General features: G+C 44.0%; 1 protein-coding gene across 1 annotated transcript in view; it reads right to left on the bottom strand.

Annotated features, from left to right (window-relative positions):
* GPR108 (G protein-coupled receptor 108) overlaps positions 1-13,787 on the bottom strand; it is a 1,998,409-nt gene that overhangs the window by 1,187,035 nt on the left and 797,587 nt on the right. Inside the window, exon 9 of the mRNA XM_044082382.1 lies at positions 3,887-4,020. Within this exon, the coding sequence (XP_043938317.1) occupies positions 3,887-4,020 (134 nt within the window). The remainder of the gene's footprint in view (positions 1-3,886; positions 4,021-13,787) is intronic.

The raw sequence follows: 13,787 nt of genomic DNA, 5'->3' as shown, positions 1-13,787 counted from the left end.
TGTATAAATCAAGATGAAACTACAAATTCTCAGCAAAAAATACACATAAGGTCACTGAACCAAGGTGCTCAAAAGCATTAGAATAGCTGCGTCGTGCTAGTGTGGAAGGTAACCTGACAGCCAAGATGTATGGACTATTTTAATTCAGCTACACAGTTTTTGAAATTCACTGCTAGTTTCCATACTGAAGTCATCCCGTACTTGGACATTTTACTTTCTAAAGACACTAGCTTTCACAAATATACAGCTAATATATATAGTTTATCCATATGTTTAAATTTTTGATTATTGACCAGATCACACAGGACTTCAGGGGTGCTCCTCTCCCACTTAAGTTAGAAGAGCGAGAGCTGTTTTGGCAAATTAGACTCAATGCATACAGTTCACCAGGTCTGAATGAGAACTGTTCATTAAGTAGTGTTCTTAAACTTAGGAGCCTTAATAGGTAGGCTGTGTCAGGTCACCTTCCACACTAGCACGACGCAGCTATTCTAATGCTTTTGAGCACCTTGGTTCAGTGACCTTATGTGTATTTTTTGCTGAGAATTTGTAGTTTTATCTTGATACTTTACTTACTACCAATTATAGTCAGGTACCCCTTGATGTGCTTCAACATGCACAGTTTAGTGCACTAACATAGGTATTTGTATTAACTCAGTTTTACAAACACCAGCGGAGTTTTTATGCACTTGTAATTATTATTTCTTTGCTTCACTAGCTTAGTAGTTGGCTAGATTTACACATTTTTATAGACAACGCTAGTTGTACTTTTAGTCTATTTGGATTTTTAGCTTTACTTTAAAAGCAGTTTTTAATCTAGATATGCTTGCAAATAGGCGTGTCTCTGTGTCGCTTTCACCTTAAGTAGTTAATTGACTTTGTAAGTATTAGCCCAGAGAGTATTTAAGCTGTGACTTTGTTTTTCATGATCTGAAGAGGTTTGTTTATTGGAATAAACGAAAAGCGCTTTATCATTTCATTCTGTGCCACTGTGTGGTTTCTTCTCTATTTTGTTTTTCAAAAGTAAGGAAAGGCCAGACTACCAGCAATGGTATGAAGAGTGACCACGAGAGTGGCAAAAAGTAAGGAAAGGCCAAACTACCACCAATGGTATGGAGTGACCACTAGGGAGGTAAAAAGTAAGGAAAGGCCAGACTACCAGCAATGGTATGAAGAGTTACCACGAGGGTGGTAAAAAGTAAGGAAAGGCCAGACTACCAGCAATGGTATGAAGAGTTACCACGAGGGTGGTAAAAGTAAGGAGAGGCCAGACTACCAGCAATGGTAAGAAAAGTTACCACAAGGGTGGTAAAAGTATGGAAAGGCCAGACTACCAGCAATGGTATGAAGAGTTACCACGGGGGTGGTAAAAGTAAGGAAAGGCCAGACTGCCAGCAATGGTATGAAGAGTTACCACGGGGGTGGTAAAAGTAAGGAAAGGCCAGACTACCAGCAATGGTATATGAAGAGTTACCACGAGGGGGGTAAAAAGTAAGGAAAGGCCAGACTACCAGCAATGGTATGAAGAGTTACCACGAGGGTGGTAAAAGGAAAGGCCAGACTACCAGCAATGGTATGAAGAGTTACCACGAGGGTGGTAAAAGTAAGGAAAGGCAAGAAAATACCAATAACGGTAAGAAAAGGGACACCTGTGGGGAGAGCTAGACTGTGAGAAAGACACTAGTAGAGACATTAGTGCAGAAACACACAGTTTATATAAGTCAAAACTACTTAGCTGGAGAGCTTGGTGAAAACGCTGCTATATGGCTGTGTGGCAAATGAGATCTGAGGTACGGGATGAAGGGCACTGTGGGTAGTAGCATGGCTCAAGGATTTGGTGTATGCTAGCTTGGCATTTGGCCGACTCGGTTCCGTGGGTTTGGAACAGTACCTATCAGTGAGGAATGGAAGAAGATCAACAACTTCAGATAAGGTTTTAAGGTAAGAAACACATTGCCAGTCTCCAAAAACAAAAAATCCTGCCTCAGTATGTCAATTCTACAAAAACATGTAGAAAACAATGTTCATACAAACATTCACAAATTAAAAATCCAATTAAAAATAGAATAGTTCTAGAAACATAAGGTAACAAATTTCCTAGCCAAAAATCTATTTCACAAAAAATAAAACTCCAAGACTTCCTCAGAAAAATGAGGCCATAGAAGGGTTTGACCCAGCAGGGGACATTATCTGCTCCAGCTTTGAAGTATCAGTAGCAACCTTTCAGTTCTACAAAGTATGCAGAAGAAGTGCACTTCGGTGCAAGAAAGCTCTGAGCGTTTTTGCTTCTGGACTTTTCCTGGATGTATGGAAGGTGCCCTTAAGCTTTGAAAATATGACTATTTGGTCATATTCTTGGCAGGATACAACTCAAATAACTTTGGCTACTGCAACAGTGATCTAATGATGAACATCTATCAGAGTCAACAATAATGAACCCTAGTCTACATAACTGGCTTTGTTGGACTGCTCTGTGATCTGAACAGGAAATTCAGAGAGTGGATACAGAAAGGAGCAGCATTTTATTATTATCAAGATACTCACCTCGTCAACCCAAATGCACATTTCTGAAAGGAATAATCTACAAAGTATGTCCTATAAAATAACCATTGCCACTATAATACTGCAGAAATAAATAAGATCAATTATTTTAATATTAATTAAAATGTCAGACAACCTGACTAGTAGGTCCATGACTGGAGTAACCTCTCCTCCATTACTTTTCACACTGTCAGACTAACGTGACTCCACACCTGGGGGCAGCATCAAACTGCTGTCAAAGAGTGCTTCCTGCTCCTAGGTTCCTGACTTCTTCTAATAGCACCCATTGCACTCCACAGAAGGGCATGCAATGGGCGTTGCTGGCACATCGCCCCACATCTGTGGCAACACACACAGAGGCTACCTTTGCACGGATAATGAACCTTGCACATTCCCATCCTCCACATGAAATCAACACCCACCTCCCCAGGATGGGCACACCCATTTTCCCTGCCCGTCATGAAATCGACACTTACTTCCCCAGGATGGGCACATCCATTCTCCCTGCCTGTCATGAAATCAACACCTACCTCCCCAGGATGGGCACATCCATTCTCCTTGCCCGTCATGAAATCAACACCTACCTCCCCAGGATGGGCACATCCATTCTTCCTGCCAGTCATGAAATCAACACCTACCTCCCCAGGATGGGCACATCCATTCTCCTTGCCCGTCATGAAATCAACACCTACCTCCCCAGGATGGGCACATCCATTCTCCCTGCCTGTCATGAAATCAACACCTACCTCCCTAGGATGGGCACATCCATTCTTCCTGCCGGTCATGAAATCAACACCTACCTCCCCAGGATGGGCACATCCATTCTCCTTGCCCGTCATGAAATCAACACCTACCTCCCCAGGATGGGCACATCCATTCTCCCTGCCTGTCATGAAATCAACACCTACCTCCCCAGGATGGGCAACCCCATTCTTCCTGCCGGTCATGAAATCAACACCAGCCTCCCCAGGATGGACACATCCATTCTTCCTGCCTGTGCCTTCAAGCACCAGAGACACTAATCTGACTTGAATCACCTAAGCCATAGTCAGAGCTATATTCCCGTAAAACAGCGGCACAAGCACGTGAAGAAGGAGTTTGATGAAGCCATGAAGAATGATTCTGTGATGGTCTCAAAGTTCTGGCAAACCATTAAGTGAATCAGAAGGAGACTCAGCACCTACCAACTGAAAAAATATAAAAATGGAACAGAAGACAGGATGAGTCCAACTTTAGATGTACCAGTGACGCTTCCTAAAGTTAGATGCACTCTTTCTTGTTGATAACTTCTTCAGATATGCCTTAGTTTGGAGAACTGGATAGGAGCAGGTTTTACATACACTACCTGTGCTGTAGAAGAATAGATACCCAGAATATGGCAGCCGCAAAGAAGAAGGCAGACATGATGATGTAAAGAAGAGGGAGAGGAATCTCCGATGCAGACAGGTAACCTCCTGGGTTCTGCTCAACTATTTTCATCTACAAAGGAAAAAACAGACATAAAAACAACTGCATAAACGAAAACAATGTAAAAGGAAGTATCCAGCAAACAATATGTATTAGCACAATTAGACATTGTATTTAATTTGAGAATAAATTAATTTCAAATATATTTGTTAATTACCATTCGGTTTACTTCAAGAAAACAATGCTTTGTACAGTATTGTAAATGCAATATCTCCTCTATGTATTACTACCTGGTACATTCATTCATTTTCTGATTACCTGCTTAACCCAGTAGAGGTAGCACTCAGTGGGATATTACCTGCTTAAACCAGTACAGGCACCACTCAGTGGGATATTACCTGCTTAACCCAGTACAGGTAGCACTCAGTGGGATAAAGCAGTGAAACTAATCCTGTACAAGGTGCTACTGATTACCTGCATAACCCAGTACAGGTACCACTCAGTGGGTAAAGCAGTGAAACTAATCCTGTACAAGGTGCTACTGACAGTTTCATAGTTTCATAGTATAGTACTAGGCTATCTGCCCTGGGGCATTTGTAAGCCTAGCCATAGTGATGTGGCTTTTGCCACCCCATGAAATGGTACAAACAATGTACAGAATAAATTTAGAATACTGTGCCTCTGTCTAGTAGTGACACAATGAAGGTCCCCCTTATATAACAGAATTAGTTTACTGTGCCCCTGTCTAGCAGTGACATAGATGTGACCCCTGGAGTAAACTTACGATCTCCTATCCACTCATCAAGATTTCTCTTAAACAGAGTCAGTGAGGGGCTCTGCCTAATACGAACTGGGATCTTGTTCCAAATCATGGGAAACCTCTGGGTTATGAATCTATCCCTCCAGCATGTCCTATTCATACTTGTGCCGAGGTTTAAGTCTTTAGCTCTCGTGGTCCTGATGGATTTGGATTTTTTGAGGTGGAGCATGTCCATCAGATCCTGATTGGACATGTCCTTGTACGTCAGGCAGAGATCACCTCTGAGCAGGCGGTATGCTACTGAATAGAGCTGAAGTTTCTTTAGTCTGGCAGAATAAGACATATGTTGGAGACCCTTGATCCTCTTGGTGAGGTACTTTTGTGGTCTCTCCAGCTGTTGCAAATGACGGGTGAGGTACATACCAAATAGGGCATTGTACTCAATCATGGGTCTGATGAGGGAGGAATATAGGGGTACAATGACATCCTTGGATCTGGATGTGAATCCCTTCATGATGAGGTGTGCAAGGTAGAATGTTTTTCTAACCACTTTGGCAACGTGGGTGTCAAATGAGAGGTCGCTGTCGACTTGGGTCCCTAGGTTTCTGATTACTTTTTCTGTACTCAGTGGGTTGCTGTCTATGTGATAATTTGTGGGTACTTTGTTTTTCCCAAAGGGGATGACTATACATTTTTTGGCATTTAGTTTAAGGCTGTGACTCCGGCACCAGTTGTCCGTTTCTGTGAGGCTTTTTTGTAGGATGTATGTGTCTGCTGGTGTATCGACTATGGCGCCTAGTTTGCAGTCATCTGTGAACTTTGTCAGCCACAGCCCTCCCATGTTTGCTTTAACATCTGAGAAATAAATGTCAACAAGAGGGGTCCCAGGACAGATCCCTGTGGGACACCACTTGTGACTGGCTTTGAGTCTGACATTGCTCCAGCGATTTTAACTTTATGGGTTCTGTCCTTTAGCCAGTTTGCAACCCATCTAGTGACATAAGCATTTACTTTTAAGCTGTTGAGCTTATCTATGATGCCTGAGTGGGGTATTGTGTCGAAGGCCTTAGCCAAGTCCAGGTATGCTGTATGGACTGCTTTGCCCTCATCAATGGCTCTAGTGACTGTTTCAAAAAAGTCAACCAGGTTTAAAAGGCAGGATCTGCCCTTTACAAAGCTGAACTGGGTGGGGGTCAAGTGTCTGTAGGTCCCCTATGTCTCTGTTTATGAGTTCCATAATGATTCTTTCCATAGCTTTGCAGACCAGGCTGGTTAAGCTTATGGGGCGTAGTTTCAGGGTCTGTAGAGGCACCCCTTGTGGAGTGGGACCACTGTTGCTGTACGCCAGTGTTCAGGTACATATCCCGAAGTGAGGCTAAGGTTAAATAGCATTTTTATGTGTGGGTTTATCTCCTCTTGGAGTTCACGTAACACGCAACCCGGGATACCGTCAGGTCCCATTGATGCTGTGTTTTTTGCTTTGTTTAGGGCGGTTCTCACTTGGACATCTGAGATGACAGGGAGATTACATTCAGCTGGGATAAGTATTTCTTCTTTTGGGGGTGAGGGAGGGGAGACATTTTACTGAACCTGTCAGCCAGAATGTTGGCAATATCTGTGGGTTCAGTGTATTTTTTGTTGTTGTGAACCAACTCTGAGCATATCTGAGGGTTTCCGCCCAGGTTTCTAACATAACTGAAGAAGGCTTTGTGGTTATCTTTAGTGCCCTTAGCGATTTCTCTCTCAAAGTTGGCCTTGGATGTTTTTATGAGAGAACGTAGTTTTCTGCTAATGTTGATCAGAGATGTCTTCCCTTCATGGGATTTTGCTCTGACGTGCAGTAGCTTCCTTCTTTTGTTATACAATTTGTTTATGGCTGAGGTCCACCAGACAGGACGCTTACCTTTGGTGGAGAGGGACTTAGATTTATCTGGGATTGCATGATCCATGCATTCTTGGAGATGTCCATAGAAAGCATTTGTGAAGGATTCGGCATTGTGGGATGTGGTGTCCACTGGCACAGTGGGCTTAAAGGATACCATCTCAGTCTTAAGAAGAGTGAAGTCTGCTTTTGAGAAAAATTTCACTGTGGTCTTTTGTGCTGGGGTGGAGGTGGGATATGTATATCCAGGGTGATTAGTTTGTGGTCATATCTCACTAGTGAGGGGAATATTTCCGGTGTGGAGCATTTTGTCCCCATGCTTGTGATGATCAGGTCTAGTATATTATCTCCCCTAGTGGTTACCTGCGTAACCCAGTACAGGTACCACTCAGTGGGATAAAGCAGTGAAACTGATCCTGTACAAGGTGCTGCTGATTACCTACTTAACCCAGTACAGGTACCACTCAATGGGATAAAGCAGTGAAACTAATCCTGTACAAGGTGCTACTGATTACCTGCATAACCCAGTACAGGTACCACTCAGTGGGATAAAGCAGTGAAACTAATCCTGTACAAGGTGCTACTGATTACTTGCGTAACCCAGTACAGGTACCACTCAGTGGGATAAAACAATGAAACTAATCCTGTACAAGGTGCTGCTGATTACCTACTTAACCCAGTACAGGTACCACTCGGTGGGATAAGGCAGTGAAACTAATTCTGTACAAGGTGCTACTGGTTACCTGCTTAACCCAGTACAGGTACAACTCAGTGGGATAAAGCTGTGAAACTAGTCCTGTACAAGGTGTTACTGATTACCTGCTTAACCAAGTACAGGTACCACTCAGTGGGATATTACCTGCGTAACCCAATACAGGTACTACTCAGTGAGATAAAGCAGTGAAACTAATCCTGTACAAGGTGCTACTGATTACCTGTGTAACCTAGTACAGGTAGCACTCAGTGGGATAAAGCAGTGAAACTAATCCTGTACAAGGTGCTACTGATTACCTGCGTAACCCATTACAGGTACTACTCAGTGAGATAATGCAGTGAAACTAATCCTGTACAAGGTGCTACTGATTACCTGCGTAATCCAGTACAGGTAGCACTCAGTGGGATAAAGCAGTGAAACTAATCCTGTACAAGGTGCTACTGATTACCTGCGTAACCCATTACAGGTACCACTCAGTGGGATAAAGCAGTGAAACTAATCCTGTACAAGGTGCTACTGATTACCAGCGTAACCCAGTACCACTCAGTGGGATAAAGCAGTGCAACTAATCCTGTACAAGGTGCTACTGATTACCTGCGTAATCCAGTACAGGTAGCACTCAGTGGGATAAAGCAGTGAAAGTAGTCCTGTACAAGGTGCTACTAAATACCTGTGTAACCCAGTACAGGTACCACTCAGTGGGATAAAGCAGTGAAACTAATCCTGTACAAGGTGCTACTGATTACCTGCTTAACCCAGTACAGGTAGCACTCAGTGGGATAAAGCAGTGAAACTAATCCTGTACAAGGTGCTACTGATTACCTGCGTAACCCAGTACAGGTACTACTCAGTGAGATAATGCAGTGAAACTAATCCTGTACAAGGTGCTACTGATTACCTGCATAACCCAGTACAGGTAGCACTCAGTGGGATAAAGCAGTGAAACTAATCCTGTACAAGGTGCTACTGATTACCTGCGTAATGCTTTGAGTACAGGTACTACTCAGTGAGATAATGCAGTGAAACTAATCCTGTACAAGGTGCTACTGATTACCTGCATAACCCAGTACAGGTACCACTCAGTGCGATAAAGCAGTGAAACTAATCCTGTACAAGGTGCTACTGATTGCCTGCTTAACCCAGTACAGGTACTACTCAGTGAGATAATGCAGTGAAACTAATCCTGTACAAGGTGCTACTGATTACCTGCTTAACCCAGTACAGGTACCACTCGATGGGATAAAGCAGTGAAACTAATCCTGTACAAGGTGCTACTGATTACCTGCGTAACCCAGTACAGGTACCACTCAGTGGGATAAAGCAGTGAAACTGATCCTGTACAAGGTGCTACTGATTGCCTGCTTAACCCAGTACAGGTACCACTCGATGGGATAAAGCAGTGAAACTAATCCTGTACAAGGTGCTACTGATTGCCTGCTTAACCCAGTACAGGTACCACTCGATGGGATAAAGCAGTGAAACTAATCCTGTACAAGGTGCTACTGATTACCTGCGTAACCCAGTACAGGTACCACTCAGTGGGATAAAGCAGTGAAACTGATCCTGTACAAGGTGCTACTGATTGCCTGCTTAACCCAGTACAGGTACCACTCGATGGGATAAAGCAGTGAAACTAATCCTGTACAAGGTGCTACTGATTACCTGCGTAACCCAGTACCACTCAGTGGGATAAAGCAGTGAAACTGATCCTGTACAAGGTGCTACTGATTACCAGCGTAACCCAGTACCACTCAGTGGGATAAAGCAGTGAAACTAATCCTGTACAAGGTGCTACTGATTACCAGCGTAACCCAGTACCACTCAGTGGGATAAAGCAGTGAAACTGATCCTGTACAAGGTGCTACTGATTACCTGCGTAACCCAGTACAGGTACCACTCAGTGGGATAAAGCAGTGAAACTGATCCTGTACAAGGTGCTACTGATTGCCTGCTTAACCCAGTGCAGGTACCACTCGATGGGATAAAGCAGTGAAACTAATCCTGTACAAGGTGCTACTGATTACCAGCGTAACCCAGTACCACTCAGTGGGATAAAGCAGTGAAACTGATCCTGTACAAGGTGCTACTGATTACCAGCGTAACCCAGTACCACTCAGTGGGATAAAGCAGTGAAACTAATCCTGTACAAGGTGCTACTGATTACCAGCGTAACCCAGTACCACTCAGTGGGATAAAGCAGTGAAACTGATCCTGTACAAGGTGCTACTGATTACCTGCGTAACCCAGTACAGGTACCACTCAGTGGGATAAAGCAGTGAAACTGATCCTGTACAAGGTGCTACTGATTGCCTGCTTAACCCAGTGCAGGTACCACTCGATGGGATAAAGCAGTGAAACTAATCCTGTACAAGGTGCTACTGATTACCAGCGTAACCCAGTACCACTCAGTGGGATAAAGCAGTGAAACTGATCCTGTACAAGGTGCTACTGATTACCTCGAACCTGGTACCACTCAGTGGGATAAAGCAGTGAAACTGATCCTGTACAAGGTGCTACTGATTACCAGCGTAACCCAGTACCACTCAGTGGGATAAAGCAGTGAAACTGATCCTGCAAAGGTGCTACTGATTACCTCGTGAACCCAGTACAGGTACCACCAGTGGGATAAAGCAGTGAAACTGATCCTGTACAAGGTGCTACTGATTGCCTGCTTAACCCAGTGCAGGTACCACTCGATGGGATAAAGCAGTGAAACTAATCCTGTACAAGGTGCTACTGATTACCAGCGTAACCCAGTACCACTCAGTGGGATAAAGCAGTGAAACTGATCCTGTACAAGGTGCTACTGATTACCTGCGTAACCCAGTACCACTCAGTGGGATAAAGCAGTGAAACTGATCCTGTACAAGGTGCTACTGATTACCAGCGTAACCCAGTACCACTCAGTGGGATAAAGCAGTGAAACTGATCCTGTACAAGGTGCTACTGATTACCTGCGTAACCCAGTACAGGTACCACTCAGTGGGATAAAGCAGTGAAACTGATCCTGTACAAGGTGCTAATCATGTGCAGAGTGAATGCAAACATATATTGCATATATACACCTATGGACAATTTAAAGGAATGCCAATTTACCTATGGCACATCTTTGGAAAATGAAAAGAAGCCAGAACACCTCGAGAAAATCTATTCCCATTGTGATGATGTGAGGTATTGCCAGCTATGCTAGGAGAAGTACAGCAGTGGATGTGTAACATATGCCAGCACAGGTAGCTGGAATTTTGTAAATAATTATATGTTATTTGTACATCAAACTGATTTCTACAGGTGCTTGTGTTGAAAATGTATTTGTAAAGCTGCTTGTATTAAAAATGTACCAACACTGTGTCCTGCTGGACAGAGGAAGGAATATACAAGTATTATTGTAACTGTTTAAACATATATGTTTTAACATATGATACAGGAAAAGAAGAGGTTAATCTCAATCCACCTAACTTTGAAAATAGTGTGAAATTAGATTAAGCCATAAAGACTGTATCTTACAGTTCTCAATGCAGCCAAAGACAAAAAGTCTGTACTAGGAAGCTTTCTGCATTGTTTTGGGGTGAACTAATTGCTACTCTGGAGGGGTGGAAGTTTCAAACTGTTTTATGACTTCCAGGAGCTTCAGCAGATCTTAGCAAGGCTCTGTGTATGTGTGGGTACTATTGACACACGTGCTAAATCCTGACAGCTTCTAGTGAAGGTGGGTAGCAAGGAAACAGGAAGTCAGATGACCAGATGTATGCAATGTTGTTCTGTATTCCATAACTAAAAATGATATTTTAATACTAGGTGAGGCTGACATCTCATTGCAGTCTTTTTTGGAACCTGACAGAGAAGGACCCCTCACCTACTTCATTTTGCCTTGATCTAGTAAGTGACCAGGGAATAGTAAGTCTTTAGATCAGTCAGGAACCATCACCTACTTCATCTTGCCTTGATCTAGAAAGTGACCAGGGAATAGTAATTCTTTAGATCAGTCAGGAAAGTATAGTGAGATTAGATCAGTCAGGAAAGTATAGTGAGATTAGTACCAACAAGTCCACTTATACCGGCGCTTTATCGACGACATCATTTTCATTTGGAAAGGACTCACAACGGAACTAGAATCCTTCATCATCGAACCAACCAACAGCCTACCCTACCTCGATTTTGTGTTATCAGGATGAGGACAGCGTATCAACTTTTTAGATACACAGATCAACACTGACCCCCCACCACTGGTAGCCTTGAATCCAACATCTACAGGAAGGATACCTACAGGAACAAGTTCCTGGAGTTCAGCAGCCAGCACCCATTCTTTATAAAAAAGAACGTTGTCAAAGGACAGTTCATCAGACTATCCAGGCTTGTGCCCAAAGATAGCACCTTCAACAATGAATGCTGCTTTCTTTCCAGCCTCTTCACCAGCAAACACTATCCGGAACCACTAGTGTCCAGCATTTGTGCCGAAGTATCCAAGAACCGGACAACCAAGTGTAAGCCCATACTTATACATGGGTTCACTCCAAAACAAGAAGCCGCAATAGACACTGCTACCGACAGACAGTGCAGCTTCCCCGTGCCTATCAGCAGGAACATGCGTAAAATAAACTACATTCCAACTAGAACATTATCAGAGCAAACCAAGACCTGCAACAAACCCACCTTCACCCACAAAAGGACAAAAACACTAAGAATGGCCTTCGAGAGGAACGACAATACCGGGCTGGCTAGAGGTAACGCAGCCCTGCCCATCCACCATGGCATGTCGAGGAACGACAATACCGGGCTGGCTAGAGGTAACGCAGCCCTGCCCATCCACCAGTTCTCAGCTCCATTCCGCTCATGGCATGTTTCCAGGAACGGAATCCACAACACCGGGCTGGCTAGAGGTAACGCAGCCCTGCCCATCCACCATGGCATGTTGAGGAATCCAATACGGTACTGGGCTGGCGCAGAGATAACGCAGTCTCCGCCGCATCCACCACATGGCATGCTGTGAGGAATGATAATGTTGGCTTTTAGAGGTAACGGCAGCCCCTGCCCATCCACTACATGGCAGAAGGCGTCGAGAATCCACAATACCGGGCTGGCTAGAGGTAATGCAGCCCCTGCCTGATCCACCGCGCGGCATGTTGAGGAACGCATAAACAACATCGGCTGGCTAGAGGTAACCAGAGCCCCGCCCATCCACTCATGGCATGTCGAGAACGGCTTGGGTCACGTCAGGCTGGCTAGAGATAATGCAGCCCTGCCCATCCAGCACGGCACGTCGAGGAACGACAATACCGGGCTGGCTAGAGATAAGGCCTATCCAGCACGGCATGTTGAGGAACGACAATACCGGGCTGGCTAGAGATAACGCAGCCCTGCCCATCCAGCACGGCATGTCGAGGAACGACAATACCGGGCTGGCTAGAGGTGACTCAGCCCTGCCCATCCAGCACGGCATGTCGAGGAACGACAATACCGGGCTGGCTAGAGATAACTCAGCCCTGCCCATCCACCATGGCATGTTTACATGCAACCGATGTGTGATCTGTCCTTACATCCTCACAGGCTCCTTTTGCCACTTCCCACACTATAATGTGAAAATCACCTACAACAATCACTTTGACTGCCACACTTAACTTCGTGGTCTATGCAGCCAGTTGTGATACCTGCAATTCTTTTTACGTCGGGAAAACAATCAAGAGACTGTCTGATAGGGCTGAAGAGCACTTAGCTGCCATCAGGAATAATGAAAGAAACAATGTCCTGGACAATCACAGCCTTGCTTGCGCCAACTTCAATAAATTCAGATTTTTGGTACTAGAACAAGTCAACCAGTTCTTTGGTGACTGCAAAACCCTGCTCGAACTCAAAGAACTACATTGGCAAATTCTGCTGAATGCCGAAGCAGCCCCCGGGCTGAAAGGGAGCACTAACCTGAAATGTGCACTGAAATGGTACTGTTAACCACGCCCCCAGTGGGTCCCATTCAAATACTGTACCCACGTCATTCTGACCTAGGCACCATTGGTTTAACATGCAAACTCAGGAAGTGGTCAAGGCGGCCTCTTCACCCATCATGATTGGTGAGAAAAACAGTACTGAACATGACTGATTTGTGGGTTCTCTTGAACCTCACGAAAGCTCCCATTGGGTGCACCATGCTTAACTAGCCTTGCTATTGAAGCTTGGCTCCTACACTCGATTATTAGAATTTCATTTAAATGCTGCTTGGACGTTAAATTGTTGTAAATTAGAGTGTTTCAAATGATATTATAACAAAAAGAAAAAAGAAAAAAAGGAATTTTGCAAGAAAAGTAAAAGGGAGATGATGACAATATAAGTAGATAACTGATTATCAACAGCATACCTCCACAGTTATTATTGTTGTTTTACCAAAATAAAGTTACTCCCACAAGAGAACATTTTAAAGTAGAGGGCGCTCCTAAGGCATGCTGCATAACGGAATGATAAAATAAACCAATGCAATAAAATAAACAATAAAA

Source organism: Protopterus annectens, chromosome 9.part0, assembly GCF_019279795.1.
Source record: "Protopterus annectens isolate FY-2018-M chromosome 9.part0, PAN1.0, whole genome shotgun sequence".
Classification (NCBI taxonomy): domain Eukaryota; kingdom Metazoa; phylum Chordata; order Ceratodontiformes; family Protopteridae; genus Protopterus; species Protopterus annectens.
This window is presented reverse-complemented; position numbering and strand designations above follow the sequence as displayed.